Below are 24310 nucleotides of genomic sequence, written 5' to 3'. Positions count from 1 at the left end.
TTAGGGAGTTTTCAGTTGTGTTTACCACAAATTGCACCACAATATTGTTGAAAAAGTGATAGTTCCCCTAAAAAAGAAAATTCTTCATCCTTTATTCACCCTCATGTCATTACTAATCTGAATGACTTTCTTTCTTCTGCAGAACACAAAAGAAGATATTTCAAAGAATGCTGGCAACTAAAAAACACTGTTGACCTTGTTTGGACACAAAACCACTGAGGCATTTCTCAAAATATCTTCTTTTGTGTTCCACAGAAGAAAGGGTCATATACAGGTTTTGAACCACATAAGAGTGATTAAATAATGACTAAATTATTAAGCAATCCTTTTAAACCCCCACCAGCTCTAGTTACTGTATATCCTGAATAGCTTCTAAAAACGAAAACCTCTCAACCAAGTGAAAAAAGGACTCCAGTCCAGCTCAGATTCCCGGTTCTTGTTGCTACACCTTTCACACACTTGCTCAAATCTCAGGACAGAACGAAGTTACAGACAGAGAAGGAACAGTCTTGTGCCAGTTCAGTCAACAAAATAGCAGAAAAGTGCAATTCAGAACACATAAATAAGTTTATTTTTGTAATTCGTAATTTACAGTCACAAAACAAAACGTTCAACAGAAAACGTACAGTGAAGCTTTTTCTGCGACAGCCAGAAATGATCTAAATAAATAAGTGAAGAAGCAAGTTGAAATAACCTAAATACTTACAAAAACAACAGAATATGTTATTTTTATGTAGGAGTTAGTATAAATGATAACCTTATTAATTGTTATAGAAATGTTTTTTACATCTGACAGTTCCAGCTCTCCGAGGAGAAAAAAGATTGTTTGATAGCAAGAACATTTAACACGGCAATATTCATGTTGTTCACTTTTCCGAAGTATTTCTTTCAAGTATAAAGAAACGCTTTCGCTCCCATCTGGTAAATGTTTGTACATCATAGTATGCAAAGCAGTGATACAGTGACATGCACAGATTTGTTCACAAGTTATGAATCTTGAAACTGACCTCCTGTCATGATGGATGATTCATGAGGGTCACATTAGACTCGTTGAATCATGATGTTGATTGACATCGGTGGTCTGACCTATGATTTTATTTGCAGTGAAACATACAAATCACCCAGACTATTTGCATCGCCAACAACACATTGAAAATAGACACGGATATTACTTGGTAAGTAACACACATGCAACTCAGTCAACAACAAATACAGATATGTGGCCCCAAAAGATGGTCAACAGCGTTTGACTGACAACTGTCCGGATATCTCATTATTACGGTCTTTATTATTGTTTCCAAAGAATTCAAAATCATAAAATGAGGAATTGAAAAAGATAAAGAGAGAGCACTAAGAAACAACACATTTAGGGTGGTAGGAAAGGTAAAGTGAGACGAAAAATACAAGTAGGTTTTTTTAATGTGCACCATTGAAATTGGGCAATTAGAGCAAAAATACAAAAAAGGAAGCCCGGGTAACATTTATAGCAATGACTCATCTAACACAAGCTGACATTCTGCGTTGATCATCCAAACACATAGGAACATTGAAATCAGACACAGGACGTTTGCAAACACCAGGACAGAAATACATTATTCAGTGGGTTATTTTAGTAGCAAACGCAAGGGGTGAGAAGCTAGCTGTTTAGGGAAGGTCAAAATACAAGCTAAACAATAAAAAAACAAACAGTACCTGAATTATTTGACCAAGACATGGCACCGGATCGAGAGTCGAGACTTAATCTGGCAACACGGAATCCCATTCATTACTCCCTCAAAACAAATCTGGGACATTTTCTATTAGTGTAGGATTTTATCAAAATAACCTCAGTCGATTTTACTTTGACTTCAGTAGCTAGTGCAGATATTTTTGAGAAAAAAATATGACATATTAGTCATGTGATTATATTAAAGGTCCAGTGTATGAATTTTAGTGGCATCTAGTGGTGAGGTTGCGAATTGCAACCAACGGCTCACTCCACCACTCCCTTTCGAAGCAGCTGACACAGAACTAAGATGTCCTCATGTTTTCGCTTCTTTGCTGAAGGAGATACGTATTTACGAAACGCGCTCCGTAGAGCAGTTTGTCCATTTAGGGCTACTGTAGAAACAACATGGCGGATTCCACGCAAGGGGACCCGCCGTGTATGTAGAAATAGCTCATTCTAAGGTAATAAAAACATAACGCTTCATTATTTAAGGTGTTTATACACCTCTGAAGATATTGTTATGTATATTATATTGCATTTCTGTCAACAGATCCTCCAAAAAAATGAAACACTGGACCTTTAACATGATTTGGAATCCGTGCCCAAATTCTTAAAAATTTGTATTTGTTGATACACTATCACACATTGTAACGCTGAAGCAGAACTATTAAGGAAATTCACTATGGATTTGGACATCCTTTTGTGAATGGAGCGATTTCATCATTTTTATTGTTAAAGTCCAATTTTGCACATGCCATCAGTTGAGTAGTCCACACTTATATCAACATCCAATTGGCTGTATCATGTTTTGGCTTTGAATCTTCACAGCAAGAGCTTCTCTCTGGTTTCGGGCAGTTTCAGAGCGATGACTCCTCCGCCAACCAAAGCGCCGAAGGACAGGAGAATAGGAATGACTTTGGTAATGCCAACGAATGAGGCGAAGATCGAGCTCCCCAAAATAGCTGCAAGCTTACAAATGGCATTCAAGACTCCAAATGCTGTGGCTCTGTAAAAGAAGTTGAGACGACGGCATGAAAAGACGGAAGTTATGGAGGTGAGAGATACTATTAGCATAACAATGCAAAGTTGATGTGGCTACTTTAGTGCTTAAAAAGGGGTAGTTCACACCTCAGTAAAAAAATCTGTCATCATTTCTTCATCATTCATTCTTCCTCATGTCATTACTTTTTTGGCAGAACACAAAAGATATTTTGAAGAATGTTGTTAACCATACAACATTGACCCCCTTTGACTTTGTCATTGTATGGACATAAAACCACAGGGACATTTCTCAAAATATCTTCTTTTGTGTTCCACAGAGGAAGGAGTCATACAAAGGTGAAGGCTAAATAAATAATGACAGCATTTTTTAGATATATGCTGTGCAATACCTTTTTGAAGCCGGGTAAAGCTCCACCGTGATGACCTGGATGCCGTTCCACGCTGCTACGCTAACTCCACAAAACAAACACTGCCAGGCTATGATAGCCGCCTGACTGAAGCTCAAGAAAAGGAAGAAGGTGCAGCCAGCAGAAATTAACATCGAACCGCCTGCGGAGAGAACCGTAAGTGCTTTAAAAACCAACAGGATTGAGTGTTTTTTTCACAAAAACATCATTAGATTCTCTAAAAATAGTTTGGTTTTGTAAGTCCAGCTCACCTATTATCTTAATTCTCCCAATTTTGTCCATGAAAAGTGCCGAGATTATGTTTCCGGGCAAAACAGCCAAGCTGCCCAAGAAGCTGACCAGGTAGATGAGAACGTCATTCTCTTCATCGTAGTCTAAGTGGCATCCCTTCCGGGTGTGCTCGAAGGTAACGTTCTCAAATGTACAGTCAATAAACTTCTCCTTGTACATATCTGTGGAAATATGAAGAAACGGTTAAGACCGGTTCCTCAGAATAACTTGAGAGCATAAGGTGTGAGATCTCTTACCCGTGTCAAAGAACTTAGTCTTAATGAGGGTGCAGTTATAGAAGAACGTTTCTGTGGATCTGATGTTCTCGAAGGTGCAGTCCACAAACAGAGAGTCTTCAAACTTCACCGACTTCATCTCCATGTTGATGAACCTGTAAGATTATCCACGGTACGTTAAGAGGTGATGTCGCGTTATGGATTGTGTTTGTGTCGCGGTGTTCAGAACGTACTTGTCGTTGATGTATTCTCCTTCTTTGTGAACTTGGTTTTCCAAAGAGAAGTTGAAATGAAAATGCTCCACCTTCTCTCTGTGAAACACTTTGAGCTTGGATTTGTATTCTTCGTGCTGTAGGTGCTTTATCATGTCGGGAAACCACACCGAAAGCCCGTAATAACTGAAACAAAGCCAGGATGTATTTCAAAGGGCGGTCAGGTCAATGTTTAATGTTGGTAGCACAGTGTTATATGTGTTTCTAAGGTGCATTTTTGGTGGAATGAAGTCAAAAACTGTACTGGTGTTTCATTACTCGTTGTAAAAGTGGTTTACCTAAATGCCATTGTGAACCATATAACAGCCATTAGCAAAGTAGAGAGTCTCAGATCACGACCAAAGAGGGAACAAACATTTTTGATGACCTGCACACAAAAGTAGTTGACATTAAAACGACATATTGACATTTTTTCGTTATTCTTCTGGAGCTACAAATAGCTTTAAAGTTTACCAGCTTGGTCAATGTTAAAGTCCGAACAACCCATCTCTGAAAAGACGTTCCAGTTGCGGTCTGAATCTCAATAAACTCATCTTCCTGTGTCTTTGGAGTCTTGATTTGTGTTACCTGCAAGAAACAAACAGATTTTTACACATGTAAAATGATGTTGACTCATTCTTAAAACTATCCTTATTTTTTGTATTATTGTTATGGTGACTTCTATAACAAACTAAGACAAAGTATGGTATTTACAGCTCTTTATAATCAAACTTACAGTAAACACTCTCTCAGGCTCTCCTTTTGCTCTCCAGTTGGTATCATGAACTTGTTTGAGAATCATCCAAGCCTCATCATGTTTAGCGTTCTGGAAGAGTCAGAGACGGTGATTTTATCGCTGTGTCTAGATATATATTCACTCCCATTCTACCGCTTCGAAGTATAATGAGGTATTAAAACTCCGACTGCATTATTCTTCAAGAAGAAAACCATATTCAGTTAGGATGCCTTGATGGTAGTGTGCAAAACGTGGGGAAATTTTGATTTGGTAGTAAAGTATCACTTTAACAAATAAATGTGTCTTATGGTGTGACAGTAAAAACATATTTTGTATTATAAATAATAATATTAATAATGTATAATAACTGTTTGTATTTAAATGTCAAATAGGACACATGTACGGTATACCCAACTACCCAAATATGTTATATTACATTTTCCAGTATATTCTTTATGTGTATGTTTCATAAAGGACCCTAACATAATTAATAACTTACTTGTAGAAACAGTATAAAATATAGAAAAAAATGTATGCGTGTAGCCTATTCTAAAATACAAACATGCACTGTTGCCCCACAAAATCAAAACAAAGTAGCCAACACAAAAAACTTTTTTCTCAGTTCATTTTTGGACTAAATTGTGATTAAATTGATATTAAACTGGTACAACTTTTGAATTTTGGCAACATGGATCTACTGTGGTTTTGCCTTTACAGTATAGTGTAAGTTACTGATGTACCTCTAGCAGGAAGCGGGGGCTCTCTGGCATGAACATGAGCCCAATTAAAGCCGCTACTGCTGGGACAGCACAAACCAACACGAACACTCTCCAGCTGTGAAACTGGAACTCTGTGCCCATACTGAAACCCCAACCTGAAACACATCAAAAATATTGTTTATGCACAATAAATAAAAAATAATCAATGCATTAAGATTTGATTTCAACAAACATTTTAGTATGTGAATCCTCCATGAGAATGTGTTTATTTACCGTATCTAGGAATGATGCCCCAGGCGGTGAAAGAGGCATAGATGCCCCCCATCATCCAGAACATGCAGAGCCAGCTGAGATGTTCCCCCCTCTTATCCATCTGCAGGAACTCAGAAAAGTACGAGTACACGATTGGGACGGAGCCTCCGATGCTGTGAAAGAATACGGGACATGCTTTAGGGACACAACAACCTGTGTTTGTTTGCCTCTTTGTCATTGTTTAATAATGCTCTCCACAAAACCAATGTAAATTGCCACAAGAGAAGAATACTTCCAGCCAGTTCCAGACTGAGAGCTCTTTGAAAATCACTACTGTAATTACCATCCAGTCTCGCACGGTTTCAATTGACCCATTGTGCAGAGGTAGGAAGCCATGAGCCTCAACATGCTTTATTTAAACACGGGCCTGATCTCTAATGAGAAGGAAAAGGTTCTCTTTTATATATCTCTTTCTCTTTTCTAGCTTACCCGATGCCAGAGAACAGCCTGAAGAAGAGGAAGAATCCGTATCCCTGGGCAAATGAGGAGAAGAATGCAGAGATGCTGTTCATGGCCAGGACGATAATCAGACATTTCCGTCTGCCTACTTTGTCAGCCAGACCGCCCCATATAAAAGCCCCGAACATCATTCCCAGGAACACTATCAGACCTGGAGGAGAGATGTTCAAGCACGTGAGACTGACTGATATATAGACACGCAAAAACATAACTAATATTTCATAGGAATTTAACAATAAAGGACTGTTTTGAGCACACTTCCGGTCAAAGAGGGTCATTTAAGTGAAACTTGCTTTTGTCCATGCAAATGTTTTAATCTGAAATGTCTTTTATTTTAATTATTTTATTAAAATTTTATTCAATATAAATATATATTTAAATGGCTTGGACTGAACCTTAAAGAAAGAAAGACGAGAAAATGGGTGATACAATGAAACTATTGATACAAGTATAATATGATTTAATATGGCAAAATTAAAATATAGGCCTAATATTTTTTCATTTTCTTGAATTTATGCTGCGTTCAAGACACCTCGGAAGTGGGATATTTCCGAGCACAAATGCAGAACGTCTGGAGTGACTAACATTAAAGGTGTTTAGTAACATCACAAATTAATGTTACCGATGAATTAATAGAATTAAAACATTACAAGTATCCGTCAGCATTAAAAAAACACAGTTCCATAAATTATTTCCGGATGGAAGTAGGAATTATCGAATTTCCGAAAGCACGTGATGACAGCATAAATTCCCATTTGCATTCAACAGGCTACAGTTTTGAGTTTACTGTTATTCCAAAACGAGGTAACAAACTATTATATTTTTATTTTTTATTAATAGAAATCTTTGAAAGAGGTAACACACTATTGAACGATATGGTCTGTGGAAACCTACGTAAATAAAAAAAATGTCTCTGAGGCCACATTTCATGTTGTGTTATTGAGCTGCCTCTAGGGGGCAGACATTCCCTTCTTGTTAGCATGCGTAAACATTCTGTCACCCCCAAAAATATGTTTACTTTAATCAGTTTAATGCGATTTTTCTTTTTTTAATTGCGTAGCAGAATTAAGTGTGATTGATGCACCAGAGATTCAGAATAAATGAAAGTAAGGCGAGAAATGAAAAAAGCATTATTAAAGCGGCAGCTTGAAGGTTAACTTTTTGTACACAACACAAATGTTTAAACAAAATACAACAAACTGTTTTTAAACGGAATAAGAAAGTTATTTGTACTTAATATCTTTAAGTGTTTCTAATTATATATTTAAGATTAAAAACAATAATATGAAATAAATAGAAACTAAAAACAAGTGCTTCTGGACATTGTTTACATCTTGTGAAGTGGTCTATATGAGTCTATATCTTTGGGTGGGTGTAATTTTTTCGCACAAAAACATAAACTTCTATCTGTAAAGGATTTCATACACTTCATGAAATTTATCATTTACTAACTCAACAGCAGATCCACATACAGAAAGCTCTAGGCTATATCATTTACCCAGAATTGGAGCATCTATCAATCACAAACATCTACACATTTTCCACCCCTGCATGTTGCTGTGTAAAATATTTTATTATGTTTTCAGGAGTAAAAACGAATCTAAGACGCTCAGCTGCATGCAGAGAGAATGAATAAAACAGTCAGCAGATTCTTTTCATAGATGCAGCTAAATTTCATTCACTGGACCTTTAAGCGAGAGCATCATTATATCAGATGTATAGTAATACCCTGATCCTCTGGCATGGAGTACAGATGGCCGTGTGGTGGTGGGGGGGTTGTTTAAACGGTGGCAGCATATGGAACTGAGCGTCATGAGAATCCTCCCAGAATTCCATTGGTCAGTTCTTTAATCCAGAGCGTCACACAGTCGTGACAATATTTTTGAGCCAAAATGAGGGCCTGAAAGCTTTTGTTGTACTGCTAGTTATTCTGCACTGCCATTCAGATTTGTATTGCAAGGTTGAAAGGGGCAATTTTTCACTTATTTTTTAGAAAGGGCACAGTGCAGCTCTTTGGTGCATTTCAAACATTGCTGTTTGACAACCTGTATATGCCAACGTTGGGTAGTGGCGTCATGTGTGGTGGGATTATCTGTTTGTTGAACAACCCGTTTGTTTGAAGTCATATGTTATTTTTGCATTTCGTTTGGTGACGTTAGTTGTGCAGAAATTACGGTATCACCTTACAAGGATGACCATAAGTGCCTTTTTTCCTAGACACGTCCTGGCCAGGATTTCAGCTGCGTCCTTTCGGAGATCGCATTTGTCGACCGCATACGTCCTCGAGGTTCTCACATTTCAGTTGAAAAAACATTATAAAATAAATCATAATCATTGTAATTTCATTTTTACTTTAAAATATAATGCTAAAACCTCCGGAGGACATACCTGAATAATAAGAACGTTTTTGGGAAAAATGGCGCCCTTGGGTTATGGTCACCCTAACATTACACTACACCCATCTGATGACTTAAAGTCCACCGCGGTCTAGCGCATTTGTAGTATTATTATGAATATGGAAAAAAGACTAAAAGCGAGCGATGAATCCAGATGGAAGCAGTGAGAAGGGTGGGTGGGGGTGCGGTGTCTGTAGTATTATGTATCAGCGCAAGGTCAGGAGCAAAGCCATCGATCTGTCGACTGCTGCTGACTCAGTTTTCCTATGCGACGGCTGCTCAGGACAGAACGTGCTTGCTCATTCTAGCACACGGACGTTCTGAAACTGTTTTTACACTTTGTGTAACAATGGCACACGTAACCACAATGGGGCTGGTTTTGCATCGTCAATATTGCAATATTTGTAGATTGTCTTGATCGGTACAAGGCAAGCCAAAGTCTTGCGGTCTGGTGGCCTGTTGGAGCTCATAAATTGAAAGAGCGGATTCACCATTAAGAGTTCTGGAATTGCGGCACAAGTCAAGCAGTGTTGACAGTAAAATGGCTAAATGCACCTTTTTTTGACAAGGCCAATTTTTTGCAGACTGAAGTTTAGCTATGATTCGAGTATCGGTGTTAATCATGAGTGTCTTTTCAATACTTTGTCATCCAGGACTAGTTTTTAATTTGTGAATTTGTCTTTTGGCACCTGTTATAAATGAAATGGTCTCGGTCATTATTTCATTGGATGCAGTGAAAAGGTACCATACTAGTTTTCACTGAGAGTATATTATTCAGCGCACATTACGAGAACCCCTTCTGACTCTTGAAAGTCTTGTTTAGCTTGAGCTGACACCGTTTTTTGTCTTCTTGGCTTTGGTTTGACTTGAGTCAGTTTTAGCTTTATAAATCATGAATCAGTTTTTCCGACTGCTTTACTAAGCAAAAGCAAATTGATGTCAAACTCAGCCAGACGTAATTCAGCCATGAATTGTGCCATTAGCTAATTCAAGAACAGTTCTAAATGATGATATTCTTGAGTAGCTGCTGGCCAATATTGACTGGATGCCATTACTCAAGTCTGTCTCAATTCACAAAATCACAGGGATTAATTAAACTAAAACTTTTCATCCAATGTGGAACAACGTTCAAGGAAGGCATTCAATTTAGACGATTTTGCTTGGTGGCTTTTTAGTAATGTAAATGAATTATCGCGAGGGTCCAGATAGTTATTTATGAGGTGCTTAGTAAGAGTTTGATAGTATGCCATTCCAAACATAACAGATAGTTGAACCATTGACTTACCCAGCATTCCCTTCTCGCCGTGTGACAAACACATGTCTTTTTCTGCGCTAGGTAACACCAAGGCCACTACAAAGCATTCGACGCTGTCCGCCATTAAAGCCAGACCCAGCACCACAAACAAGTTCCACTGGAACTTTCCATGTCCGCAGTCCTCCATGATGTCCTCGTATTGTTCCGCCAGCTCCTCTTGTTCTGATACCGTGTCTGCCGCAGTTCTGGCTTTCGCTCTTGCCGCCCTCCGGGCAGTCTTGGCCTCATCTGGGTGAGGGATGCCCTGGTACTCCCCTTCGTACATCTGATCATCTTCATCGTGCCCTTCGGTGGCATCACTGGCTGCATCCTCCTCCTGGGGTGGGTAGTCTGTCTGGTAACCGTAGCCATCCGATCCATGTCCGTAAGTCCCGTAGCTGTCTCCGTCTCCTTGGTGGTAGATGTTGTTCTGGTAGGGGTCCGCCATGGTTTCAACGTCGCTTAATGCCACGTCAGATCATGCAAAAACAGAAGAGGCTATATGGGCATAATCCTTAGCTGCAGGGTGGGTGCCGATCTGCTTGCGCTCAAGGTGAGGTTAAGGAAATCTTGAGAGGTCTTTGAGGCTTCAGTGTTAGGGTGCCGATTTGTCACTTCCTTTGATTTTTTGACTTTCCACTGGGCCACATGCTGATCCTGCAAATGGAAATCAAACCAAATCTGTTAAATCTTATACAGGCCAGGTGCCTAAATATTACATTTTACACTTATTCACTTGGCTTTCATTCATACTAAAGGGCAACCAAGGCACTGCATATATTTTATCGATATGTGTGTTCGCTAGGACAAAAACCCACCACACTGGACTTTTTAGCACCAGTTTTTGGGGATTTTTATACTTCACCATTTAATCTATAGAAACATATTTCAGAATGCAAAGCGTCCCTTATCAAAAAATTTTATTTGCCCCGACACAGTATCGTACAAAGTTACTTTTATGCTTACATTTAACATTACTTAAGTGACACGATGTTCAAGTAAAAAACTTATCAAGAAGAAGAAAATTGTTAAAAAAAGATTTACAGATATTGATCATCCTTCGGATAATTGGCAGTATCGTTTACTTCTTTTAAACTAAAAATATATACATTCAACTAGTTGTGTACACAAAATGTACTACTGTTATACTTAAAGTACGTTAAAAATATAAAATATAAATATATGAAGTAATATACTTAATATGTTAAGTATATTGAAGTATACTATTAAAAGGCGTGGCAAGTATTATGAAAGTATACTTGTAGTATAAAGTATACTTCAAATATAAAAACCGTTGTGTTAAAAAACAAACCAATCAGTTCTTATCTGAACACATATCTATATCCAGTCAAGGACAACACATTTTATGTTACTTTCAACTCAACTTTGTTTGGTCCTTTTTATTTATTAAACACACAATCAACACAAAATTATATGTAACGTGTTAAAATAATGTTAATGTTTTGAAATTATGTAGCCTAACACAAACATTTTTTTTATTAATTAATTAACCTTCAGTTTTACTTTATTAAGTGTACTTAATAGAATAAACATCAATGACACATGTTTATTTTATTTTACCCTCATTTTATTAGCTTTGTTTTTTTCCATTAGATTATCTTGAAATGGCGTGTTTTCACTTCCGAGTATTTGGTAACAGACCCAAATATATTTAAAGGGATAGTTCATCAAAAAAATGAAAATTCTGTCATAATTTACTCGCCTTCTAGTCATTTTAAACCTGTATGACTTTCATTCTTCTGCAGAACACAAAATAAGAAATTTTGAAGGATTTTGGTAACTGAACAACGACGAGACCCATTGACTTTGCATTGGTTTTGTGTCCATACAATAGAAGTAAATGGGAGCCACAATTGCTGAGTTACCAACAATCTTCAAATTATCTTTAAAGCCGAAGGTCCATTTATATGCTCCGGTAGTTGTTTGTAAACAATCTTGTCAAATTTTTTTATTCATGAATTGTTGCCTAGCAAACGTTACCATTAGTACTTGTGGCTGTAGTCATGTTAATGACAGAGACGTGCGCTTTGAAGACAAATCACATTGTATAATGGGACCTGGGTGCACAAAGGTGTTGAATCAAACCCAGATTCAGCTAAAGTAATGGTGTGAAAACAACCTACCAGCACTTACTGGCACAAAAACTTGTCGACGTCCCACTATTAAAATGCTGTCAGCATTTCCAGAGCTTTATTTCTATTTAAGCGTGTCACAGCATGCCGCATTAACACTTCTTTGTGTGGTGCAAGAATTCAGACTGAGTGTTTTCACACATTTTAAATAGGCTTTGTCCAAATCTTCCTTGGAGCTTCTCGAATCTTCATAGCCTGCGAGCTTACAAATGAAACCGCGAGGTCTTCGCTAATGCTGCAAATGAGATCGGTCTCACTCGACATACGCAGACTGTCCCCTCGAGCGAGGATTCCGTACACCTCTCATTCTCACAAGCCCATATATTCACATCACCAGCAGGAGGAGAACAGGCAGACACGCACGGCATGATAATGTAGATGAGCTCTTCACTTCATATACAGTTTTAATATCATCCATCCTGCTGGTACAACATTAGATTCGTGGTCTCATTGATGTCTGTTCGTGAGATAGGTGTGTGGTGTTAGTTTAGTTAAACATAGACCCTGCTTTACATCTATTTAGCCATGTCGAGGGGCACAAGTGGGATCGTCCTTTTATAAACGGCTAGTCTGAATATTTTTTGTCTATTTATTTCTTCAGGCAGTATTAAAAATGATTTGTTTATGGTCAGACTTATTTTTTACAAAATCATTTTAAAATGAAATGATTTCATCATTTCTTCACCCTCATGTTATTAAAGACTTCCTTTCGTCTGCAAAACACAACAGAAGATATTTAGAAGAATGTTTGTAGCCAAACAACATTGGACCCCATTGACTTCCATTGTATGAACACAAAACCACCTAGACATTACTCAAAAAATTTAATTATTATAATTAATTAAATTATAGAAAAAAACGTATTAAATTAAAGTAAAAAAACGTGTCATATACAGGTTTCTAATTACATGAGGGTGAATAATTATGAAATGTTTGAAATGCTGAAAATGCTGAAAACACCTTTGGTCATCACAAATGCAGAGAATGAAATTTCCCACAGGAATCCAATCAAGGCCTATTAGTTTTGGTGCCAACATCAATTCACACTCATTTTTTGGAACCATTACACCCCCCCCCCAAATTTCCATGTCTTGTAAAACATTACTTTCCCATCTGTGCATTATATGAGAATCTCTTGGCAGTGCGATTTACAAAACAGCGCAAATTAGTTTTTAGTCAGGGGTTGCTGAAGATTGATTTGCGCTCCTGTGTGGGTAACAGTGAATCTGTTATTGTTCAGGATTTCACTGACTAAAATGCTCAATTTGGCAGTTTCTCAGCATGTGGCATCTGCTACAAAGTGGCTCAAACTTTGTTGGCAAAAGCATGTGAAGGTGAATGTTTCCAGATCTGCCTTTTCTCAAAAAACACGTTGCTGATTAATTTTTCACCTTTGTTGCGAACAATGCCCTAAGCGTTCGTGTATTTGAAGATTCAAGGGGCAGATTTCTGGCTGTACTTTGCATGCAGAAGTTAGTTACTATGACGATTTCAATAGTTACTATGACAATCAGGCAGACTTTGTCTTATTCTTTTATATGCATGGCTAATAATATTCAAAGAAAGCAAACCGTGGAAATGTTTGGTCTGCTTGAGACATCATCTTTGCATTTTCAGGTGACTGTGACGTCAATGAGCGTGTATTGTATGTGGGGACAATATGCTTAGGCCATCAGTCAATAAATCTTTAATGCAGGAGAGAAAAGAGAAAGTGTGACGTTATAGGGTGTGTGCCCAATTGTACTGAATGAATGACACAGTAAAATCTGTATATTACTTTTTTTCTGCTGTGGAACACATGAAGAGATGTTTTGAGAAATGTCTCGGTGGTTTTGTGTTCATACAATGGAAGTCAAGGGCAGTGTTGTTCTGTAACCAACATTGTTCAAAATATTTTCTTTTGTGTTGTGCAGAAGTAGAAAGTCAGACAGGTTTGAAATGACATAAGGGTAAGAAGATGATGAAAAAAATGTAACTTATTTTTGGTTGACCTGATCCTTTAAGGGCATGCATTTTGTGCCAATAGGGAGGCTCAGAGATGACGTACTTTTGCATGCAAAACCCGGAAGCGAGTTAGCAGTTTAGGACTCCCGATTCCATCGCTCCAAAGTCTATGAGTTTTTTTAATGGGTTTTTGGTAAATCGCCCGAAATAAGGTCTGTGGTAAACAAAACCACTAAATATTTTCACCTTCTATTCTATGACATAAAACACACCAATTATAACATGCTTGTGATTTTTTTGAGCCTTATTTCGTCCTTAAAACGGCAGTTGCTAACAAGTTGCAAAAAGCGACTACTTCCTTTTGCGGGCACGTTAGACGTCATCGCTCATATAAAGTTCACAAATATTGGAACATGGGCACAAATCTCTTCTCATAACATTTTTTATAAAGTTTGAAAGAGGCTTGGTGGTGGTGACGTTGATATCGAGCGACCTTAAATGTAGTCTTTTTATAGCATCGTGGTAGCTTTTTACTTCTGCAGATTATATTTTGGCTTCAAAAGTAACAAATGTTGTGTTAATTTGTAAAGATCTTCATAGAAAAAATGTTTAAACATCATAAACCTTTGTTAATCACAGAGCTTATTTTTTGCGATGTTCCAAAAGTCAATGAGACAAATGCATAGGCTTTCGGTCGAGAGAACCATTGCTGCACTTAATTCCGGGTTAGCCTACAAAAATACGTCATCTCTGATCCTCTCCACAGTGTGCATATTTGTGTATAACTGGCACTGGAAAGTATTATAGCATTACACACTTCACCTTTAACTTATAAAAGGATTGAAAAAAATATTGCAGGTTGTTTTTACATTCAAACACTTTAAAAAATAGAAAGCAGCCTTGTCATATTAACTGAATGAGGTCTGTGCACCAGAAAGGCAGATTTTTGCAAGGCTGAATCTCTGGGACTTTGAGAAATGCCAAAGAGAAAACAAGAGTGAGGCTTCCTGCATACTGAACTGCACCCAGCCCACGTCAAACCAAAAACACCACACATGCGTCAAACCATAAAAGCCTGGCCATGAATGATTCAAGCAGTTAGCTCTGTCACGTGGAGTCTGCCATTCATTATCCATGGACATAATAAGATCCTCATTAGATGGCAGATTCGGCACAGGATATTCAAAGCGTCAGCATTTAGAACCCTGGATGTCCAATCGCAAAGCATGGAACGGTAATGAGGTCTCTCCGCAAATATATGGGAGAAGATGAATCACCTGTTCCTCAGTGGTGGGAAGAAGGTCTCAGAGCAGGAAAAAGATCAGTGAGGTGATGCATTGTGGGAACAAATGTGGATAACACTGGTAATTTTTCAAGATGTTCCTAAATTATTACTGCAGGTGACCATGCGGCAGACCTACATTAAATTAAGGGGGTCATATGACACGGCTAAAGAATATTATCGTTTGTTTTAGAATACAATGTGTATAGACGATTTAAGGTTCAAAAACGCTGTATTTTCCACATACAGTGCTTGTTTGTATCACCTCTTTGCCCCGTCTCTCTGAAACGCCCATATTTTTAACAAAGCTCATCGCTCTGAAAAGTGAGGTGTGTTATGATTTGCCATTTAACCAGTGCGTTGTGATTGGTCGAATACTGCAAGCATGTGACGGAAATGTAACGCCTCTTACCATATTTGGAACATTGGATTGGATTCAATTTATTGTCATTACACATATACAAGTACAGTGTAACGAAATGGATTTAAGAAGAAAAATACAGCATAACATGAGGAAAGTGGTGTGAAAAACAGATACACATAATACACCATAGACATGACTTGCAATCGGGGAAAATAATCCAGCTCCGGCAAGCAGCCATCCGGTCCAGTGCCATTACGGCATCGTTCACAGACCCGCTTGTCAGGCTAGCGGTTTAAAGCTACGGAGGCGACCATCAGGTTCCAAAGCAATTGTACTGACAGTACTGACTTGCAAATACATTTGGGCATTATTAGTCAACTCATACCATGAACTGACGTGGATTTGTGGGGGTGTGGTTACACGAGGCGTTTCGGGCAGGTCTGGCTGAGCATTCCCTCTTTACATAGAATGCATCTTTTGTTCCGACACTTTAATTTTTGCAAATTTATGTGTCTAATACATGCATGGGCAACATTTAACACACCGAAGACACAGAAAAAGACGTTCGTGCCATATGACGCCTTTTAAAGTTTGTGAATCTACAAACACTAAGAGACCATTTCAAAAATATTTTCAGCTTTTCTGAATTTCCTAAATTATAAAAATTATAATTTTTGTTTCATTCTGTTAACGACTTACAATATTTCTCATAAATAAAACAATCTATTTGCGTAAAACGGTATTTTTTCAGACTTCAAATTCAGCAAAAAAAGCAAGTTCATATATTCTTTTGAACAATAAACAGTAATATTTGTAAATGAATTTAAGAAAAGTTCAAACATTACTTTTGTATGTTATAACCTCGATTTGTTTGTTAAAATTCAACACCTACTGGACTGGAACGGCCACAATACATCCAGAAATGCTGAATAATTGTTTCATTTGTAATGTTCTCATAATTGTTTCTGCGGCTGTAGCCTATGTAGACCTGCATTGCATTGTGGTTTAATATCCATTTAATAAAGTGATGATTGACAAAATTATACCACAAGCTATCCCAATAAATATTGTACGTTAACGTCTAAATGGCTATGAATTTTTAGAAGAGAGAAATTGCTTCCCTGTACTTCTTTCTTTCTGTAAACACTGATGAGATTATGCACAAAATGCCCTTCACACAATAATCCAAGATATCACAACAAAGCAAATAACATCAAAAATCCTGAAATGAGGATCAGGAAATAGGCATGAATGATTAGGAGTGCTGATGTGATATCAGTTCTCGACGTCCTCTCATCATACTGTAAAACTCATTACTGTAGATGTGTTATAGTGTGAGAAATGGAGAAGCTCTTGAAGCGGACCCTCCTATTACACCTTTCTCCAAAATGGAGTAAATTGTCACTAGACTGTAAGATTGAGGATGGTGGTCTGTGTGTTTTTTATGTGCACATCCGCAAATAGGCATACGTCCTGTTATTGATTCTTACATCCATTTAAATGGGAAGGCAACAATGAGAAAGGAGTATTATTGCTTTCTCTTCTATTAACTAATATGTTTTTTGTATAGTGGGACATTCTGACCTCCTAACCCCCATATAGAAGTAAAATGGGTCACATAAACTGACACAACATACAGCATTAACGTTATTGTATATGGTATATGCCACATAGGTGTGCATTGCGCAAATATACACTTTAATACTAAATGCATGTAGCTTCTCTTTCAAAAGTCATCTTTATATTCTATCGATCAGAAGCCTGACCGCTGGCGGCCCATTTTTCATCCTTCACTGACGCATCCAGGTTAGACAATTCAGTGCTGAGCAGTAGAATCTAATATATCTGCTTGTAATAAAATTTACAGATTGATGCTATTGGGCTTGAGTGGAGTCAAATTGTCCCTATAATTGCTTGTTAGTCATTTGGTTTATAAGTAAATGTCAGGGTCTGTAAAACAAAGCAGAACTTGCTTGAAATTCTGTGTCTTGAATTGTTTTTTTACAGCGTTGACTTTTCTTAACATTATCCATGTATCTAGGCTATGTGCAGTCAGTCCCTTTGGTATCGGATCTGTCTAACTCTGCAGCCTTGAATTTGGGTCTTAAACAAGTTGTCAGGGAAAATTTTGCTTAAAGCACATCCTTAAAAGTTTTAGTTAGTAATTTTATTTATAAACCAGAAGGCATATTCCAGCAAGTTGAAAAAAGGTGGTGGACCATTTCACGCTCTTCTAGCAACGTTCAAAACATAAGAAGGCAGTTCTTATAATCGGAATCGTATCCCCCGATATCCGTAAAGGGACAGTTTATCCCCGAAAAGGAAATTGTGTCATCATTTAGTCGCCCTTAAGATATTTGTAACCAAACAGTTTTGGGTCACTATTGACTACTACAGTAGGAAAAGAAACTACTATGGTAGTCAGTAGTGCCCCAGAAAGGTTTGGTTTCCCACATTTTTAAAAATGTCTACTTTGGGTTCAACAGAACAAAGAAATGTCTACAGATTGGGGTGAATAAGTGATGACAGAATTTTCTTTTTTGGGTGAACAATCGTTTTAAGTCGATTTTTTCATCAAGTAAAGGTGACCTGTGCATTCCTCTTGAATGTCATATCAGTTTTATTTCTGACCTTTCATACACATTCAGTTGTGCAACAAAAGTCAGATGACAGAGATTTTCGATTGTGATGGTGGCAAAACAAGAAAGAGAAGCCATTTCTGAGATGTGTTGACGTTATGACAGATGAGAGCTCCAATTTAATCCTGCTTAATACTGCGGAAATTTCATTCTGTGCACCGGCCGCAGATAGCTTTAGATTACTCTCTCCACATAGAGAGCCAGTGTATACAACCCGAGTAAAAGACTTATCCGTCCTGTCGCCCTGATGTCTCGTGTTGTTTTATTATCACGGCAGACACCAGATAGCAGCCAGAGACACATCGTAGATATTCATTGCTACCTTTGAGAAGGAAATGAGTAGCTGTTGCCCGTAAAAAAGGCGGGTTTGGTTTGTTTTTGTTTATTTGGTTTTGTGAGCCGCCTCAAAAGAGACAGTAAGCTTTAAATAAATGTTTTGAGAGAGTTCAAGCAAATGGTTGTTCGGTCAGTTAAAGATGAAAGGGAAAGATTGGACAAATAAGTGGCTCATTTATTTTAAATGACACGGCTGTCAATCATCTTCCAAGCAATATATCATAATGGCAAATAAATCAAAACACACAGTCTTGTAGTGCCATCAGCTGAACTTCATAACATGATATCCATCTCTTATATAATCTTAAGTATTTCGGAGTGAAACAGGATAAATATAGGTCATCACATCCATCAGAAATTCATTGGATTTGAGAAATGTGGGCGTGGCAAACCAGAATGGAGCTGGTTGAGGGGCGGGGCTTAAAATAAAATTATGAAAGGACTGTTTTCTGAATGGTTTTTAGGGCTATTACATCTTCTCTAGCATGTTTGCTACTTATGTGCACAAGAGTCTTGAAAAGAAAATGAACAACTGGCAATATCTAAAGTGGTTTACGCGCATTTATTTTCGTCTCAACACCTTGGACTGTTCTACAATCAAATAAGTATTGTTTGTTTGAAATACTTACTTTTAATGCTTTTATGCTCTGTATTCTTAAATTATAGTTTTACTTTTAATGATTTTTACATATGGGAAAATGAGAATTGGAGAAAAAGTGGGGGGAAAAATGTATTGTCTAAAAAAAATTTCTTATTTTAATTGCTTATACGTTTTTTTTACATTATTGTTTGATTTATTAACAAACAATGATTTTATAAATATTAAAATATATTTTGAATAAATTTGATATATTTGATATATGAATACATTTCAAATATAATTCCTATTCTTTCTATGTTACAATCTTTCTTTACCTTACATTTATTCATTATAATCTTAGGTGAGGATCTGCCTGCTGATGTATGCAGCCACAGTGTTGATGTATCTCTGCACAACCCCATCCTGCACTTCCCTCTTCTGATCTCCCTGATGAAACAGCCAGCTGGGTGTTGCACAACCACTGCTTCGCTCACGTACGTACTTTACCTCCAGCGTTCTCACTTCTTTTGTCTTTAACCATGTGCCGCATGAAATAACGCTGACATGCACAAATATATGTATACATACAATCCAGAGATCCCCCTAGACAGCTATTTCATTCATTAATATTACACAGCACTCTCTGTGATATTTATTAAACCGTCAAGTGGGTTTATGCATTTGCATTTGAGGGTTTTTTTAAGGAATTCAATTACAGGAACATCAACTGTTAATTAATAACAATAATGACGTGGTTATGTCGGACATCTGGTGAACCAAATGAATATGCTTGACCGGGCAAAGCTGCGGTGCACCGTGGTGTAATGTTCTTGCTTTTAGAAATGCGCGGAAGTCACTTCAGGTGCTGTTTTGAGCTAGAGACCAATTCATTCCAAGTGCATTTAACAACCATTTCAGTAATTTGCACTAAAAGGCCTTAACTTACAGGACTGTAAAAGGATTAGCCTATATTAACAATCAGTAAAAGCATTGCCAAACCGCATTTTAGTAATAGAAACAAGCCAAATACAGTTTCTGCACATTCATACTTTTGGATCGCCATTTTGACTCAAAAATGTCCCAGATTGCTGTTTTCTTAAATGGATAGTTCACCCAAAAATAAAAATGGGGTAAAAACTGTATCACCCCTGAGTTGTTACAAATCCCTTGTAAATAAACAGTTATTGGCCACCATTGACTACCATAGTAGGTGTTTTGTTGAACACAAAAGAAGATATTTTGAAGAATGTAAGAAAGCAATATTGACTACCATTGAGATTTTCTTATTATGATATTCAATGGCCGCTAAGAATTTTTTGGTTTTAAGCATTCTTCCAAGACATTTATACAGATTTGGAACAACTTGAGGGTAAATGACAGAATTTGTATTTTTGTGGGAACTGTCCCGAAGTAAAGACATTTTTTGATGTATGGTTTCAATGTATGTATGTTTATTATTATCGGTGCCATAATATTATTTATATTTTAAAAGAATCATTCCTAATTTCTATTTTAAGAGACGTATGCAACAGCAAATCTTCCAAATTAAAACACGGCCCATCAACACTTTTAAATGAATGTTATTATTACAAATATCTTATTTTGCTACCCATGCGCATTCGGAGTAACGGGCAGTAAGTTAGTATAAATATCATAAATAACAACAAAAACATTTAAAGGAATTGTATTAAATTATAGGTTAGGGTCAATAGCAATTGCTTATATTTATTTCTAACATAACACCCCAAACGGTTAAACATCAAATGTTTTAGAATGAGAAAAAATGCTTTTTAAAAACCTTCATCTATGTCCTGCCATCTGTAATCTCATTGTCTCTACACATACAGTAACTCGGGCACACACACACAAGTTGGAGAGAAAAATAAAAACACACAGATTGAGGATAAATAAAATCAGAGAGGTCTATTAGAACAGTAGACAGCCGTCTTTTAGCCAGAGCTATTTCTGAGCTCAGAGACCCACGACACGCACACAGCTATCACAAATTCAATTGATTTGTTCTCACGTTAGCAGTTTACTAGCAAATGCATAAAGAAGGGTGCGTGAAGGGCCGTCGAGATCTCCCACAGGCGACCAGATTATAGTAAGTAAAGACAAAGCAGAACCGAAATACCGGTCTACGTGGTTTTGGCATTAAAGCTTGAGACTTGATTTATCTTCTTTCACCCTGAAGATCATAAGATTTGGTCTGGATAAGCTGGTGTGAATCACCCGCTGTCTGCACTACAGTATCTACGTACGGTATGAGTTAGACATCATACTCTCATCAAAGATAATGGCAAGCGGACGTCGCTATTTGTAGGAGCCATTAGGAGCACGCTCAAGTTTATCGATTTTCTTGGCATGATGGAGGTCACAAAATGTTCATGTATCCATTAACAAAGTGACACACCCCTGCAAGGCCTAAGTTGTCTTAACAAGTGAGTCTGCGGATATTATGATCTCTTTTATTATGGCTGTTCATGGCTATAAAGGTTTTTTTATTAACTTAACAATCAATAGTTTCTGACACAGCAATGCATTTGAAATGACATCAATTTAGACATGAGGCATTGATCATAAGTCATTTTTATATTTCTGACACTGTTGACCACAATTTAAAGATGAAGTTTTTAATTTCCCAATAATAGCCCATGCTATTATTGTTTTCTCTGGTTGTTAAACATTGGTTGGACAAACAGGTAGACCTCTGGTAAAAATAAACAGAAAAAAAAACATTTTACGAAATCAACCTAAATATGTATACATTTTAACTGGCCATTACATAAGATAAGAATACACAGGGATAAGAAAGAATATATATATTTGTTTTAAGATTTTGTTTGCTGTTTTGCCTTTAATTGTAAAGCTGCGTTGTAGAGAGGACAGGAAAAGAAGTGGGAGAGAAAGGGGGTGGGTTCCGGAAAGGACCACGAGACGGGAATCAATTTCGGGTCGCCTGATGCACAATCGCGCCACATGTCGGAGCACTGCCCACTAGGCTATCGGCTCCGACATAAGAAAGTATTTTAAATGTCAATTTCACTTTTAAAGTCATGCGTAGGGCACCACAATACAATGTTTGATCTACATCAAAGGCGGGTATACAAAGAATCAAAGAATAGATTTCTAAGTTCCTCTTCAGCAAAACCAATAGGTTCATCAGTGGCCATTAAATCTCTTTGTCGGAAACCATGATTATTAAATTGAAAAGCAGCACAAAATCGTCTTCCAATAAAAAGCAGTAAATCTATTAGGCAGAACCCTGCTGGGACTGGAGCTTGTAGTAAAATATTAAAGAGTCTACTGACATGCGTGCACTTGCAAACCCAGCCTCGTTTTCAACCAGACTCCTTTGTCTGCATTTTTTAGGTAATTTGTATCAGATTTTAATGGTATACATTGGAATGGTTTTGCATGGAGGGTTTTATTAGCAGTTTATTGTACCGATGTCGACTTTGACACGTTTCATGCTTTTCACAATTCAGTCTCCGATTCTGAGCTTACTGCTCAAGCCTGTGTTTCAGGGAGCTGCTGTAGTCTTTTTCCAGTGCATTAAAGCAAACGCTCCCCCTTGAGATTCACAGAACAGAAAAAAGCCTCCCGCAAACATAAAACACAAGCCAACTGTGGGACTGCAGATTTGCCATTACTATGCTGCCAAGGCTGGGTTGAAAAATAGAGCTCTGCTTTTTTTCATCTCACTTTAGCACTCAGTTCCCCTGTTTGCACATGTTGTATCACATGGCAAAATCAACATGGCATAAATACAGACTCATACCAATGAATCATATTCTTTCCACTAATTCTTTCGTCATGTTATCATAGGTTTTAATGTTATGTCACGCATCTGTTTATATCTGGATTAGTGCTGTCAAATCGATTAATCGCGATTAATCGATTCCGAATAAATGTTTGTGTTTATATGATATATGTGTTTCTGGTGTGTATATTTATATGCATACATAACATGAGTAATCTATTTTTATATATAACACAAACCTTAATTTATGTTTTATATAAAATAATAATTTATATAATATATATATATATATATATATATATATTTATATGAATGTGAATATTGTTTATATATATACACATGTATGTGTGTGCATTTATATAAACATATAAATATACATGCCACACACATGTGTTATATAAACACAAACTTTTATTCTTGAATCGACTAATTGCGATTAATCTAGATGGATTTAATCTAGATTTAATATCCATCAATAAATGCTACTAAAATGAGTACATTTAGCAACGGAGAACCACTTGCTTTTCGTTTTTATAAGAGACCAGTGTTACCAGTGCCAGACATTTAACATATCCAAATTATTTTGACCATCGGATTGATGTGATTCTGTCATTTGTCATTTATTTCGTGGTGTAGATTCATTTTCTCCCATCTGTGGGTATTTGTATATGTTTTATTGCAATAACTGAATATTTTTTTTTATTAGATGCAGTTAGGAGGTGTAAAAGTGTAACTGGTAACATTCTACACCATTTTGACGTAATTCTTGCTTTCTTAAAGTAGTTTATCCAATATAAATTTCCTCATTGACTCCCTCTCCATATGGTACCTCTAATAAGTCATATTTCTGTAACATATTTTCTTTCATCTTTGATCAACAGGAATTCATGGAGCCAAAGAAGATCCGAAAACTCCAATAGAGTGGGTTGACACCCAGGGTGGGCTGAAGACTATCCATTCCAGATTTCCTTTTCATCAGTAGCCGAGATACTCACGTGAAGCAGCTCAGTTTATATTATCAAACAGCTGCTTCAAAGTCTTCAGTTACAAGTTACTTTGCAGCGCATATATTTGCTTAAAATGCTAGATCATGGAGTTTAATGAAGAGCGAAGAGCTGTTTTTGCATCTGAAGAAGGTTATAATGGTGCTTCTGGAGCCCGCGAGACATTTAGAAGATATAAATAATGCATATGTTTTTTATCCATTGCAAGAGGAGGCCCCCCACCCTTCCGTGCACAACTATAAAAACACACACTGAATAATTAGGCTACACACTGTGAACATGCATATACACACACTTTAACTCATCCGTGCAGTTTCGGTTTGAGAATGTACAAACACACATAAAAACATGTGTAATGATGCGTCTCACATCGGAGAAAAGGTCAGCGAAGTTCTCTCAAGAATATCACACAAAATCAACATCATTGTGCTGTTTTAGCCCCTACGAAACTTCTC

At 37.2% G+C, this 24310-nt stretch overlaps 1 protein-coding gene across 1 annotated transcript in view; it reads right to left on the bottom strand.

The window, feature by feature from the left end:
- Positions 1-548: 548 nt before the first annotated feature.
- Positions 549-24310, bottom strand: part of sv2bb (synaptic vesicle glycoprotein 2Bb) — a 24291-nt gene continuing 529 nt past the window's right edge. The window contains exons 2-13 of the mRNA XM_056740530.1: positions 9782-10447; positions 6071-6251; positions 5603-5754; positions 5351-5484; positions 4611-4700; positions 4349-4462; positions 4174-4262; positions 3857-4021; positions 3645-3778; positions 3369-3569; positions 3100-3259; positions 549-2714 (exon numbers count right to left, since the gene is read on the bottom strand). Coding sequence (XP_056596508.1) covers positions 2531-2714; positions 3100-3259; positions 3369-3569; positions 3645-3778; positions 3857-4021; positions 4174-4262; positions 4349-4462; positions 4611-4700; positions 5351-5484; positions 5603-5754; positions 6071-6251; positions 9782-10238 — 2061 coding nt within the window. The 5' untranslated portion in view covers positions 10239-10447 and the 3' untranslated portion in view covers positions 549-2530. The remainder of the gene's footprint in view (positions 2715-3099; positions 3260-3368; positions 3570-3644; positions 3779-3856; positions 4022-4173; positions 4263-4348; positions 4463-4610; positions 4701-5350; positions 5485-5602; positions 5755-6070; positions 6252-9781; positions 10448-24310) is intronic.

The sequence above is a fragment of the Triplophysa dalaica genome, chromosome 24 (assembly GCF_015846415.1).
Source record: "Triplophysa dalaica isolate WHDGS20190420 chromosome 24, ASM1584641v1, whole genome shotgun sequence".
NCBI classification, from domain to species: Eukaryota; Metazoa; Chordata; class Actinopteri; order Cypriniformes; family Nemacheilidae; genus Triplophysa; species Triplophysa dalaica.
This window is presented reverse-complemented; position numbering and strand designations above follow the sequence as displayed.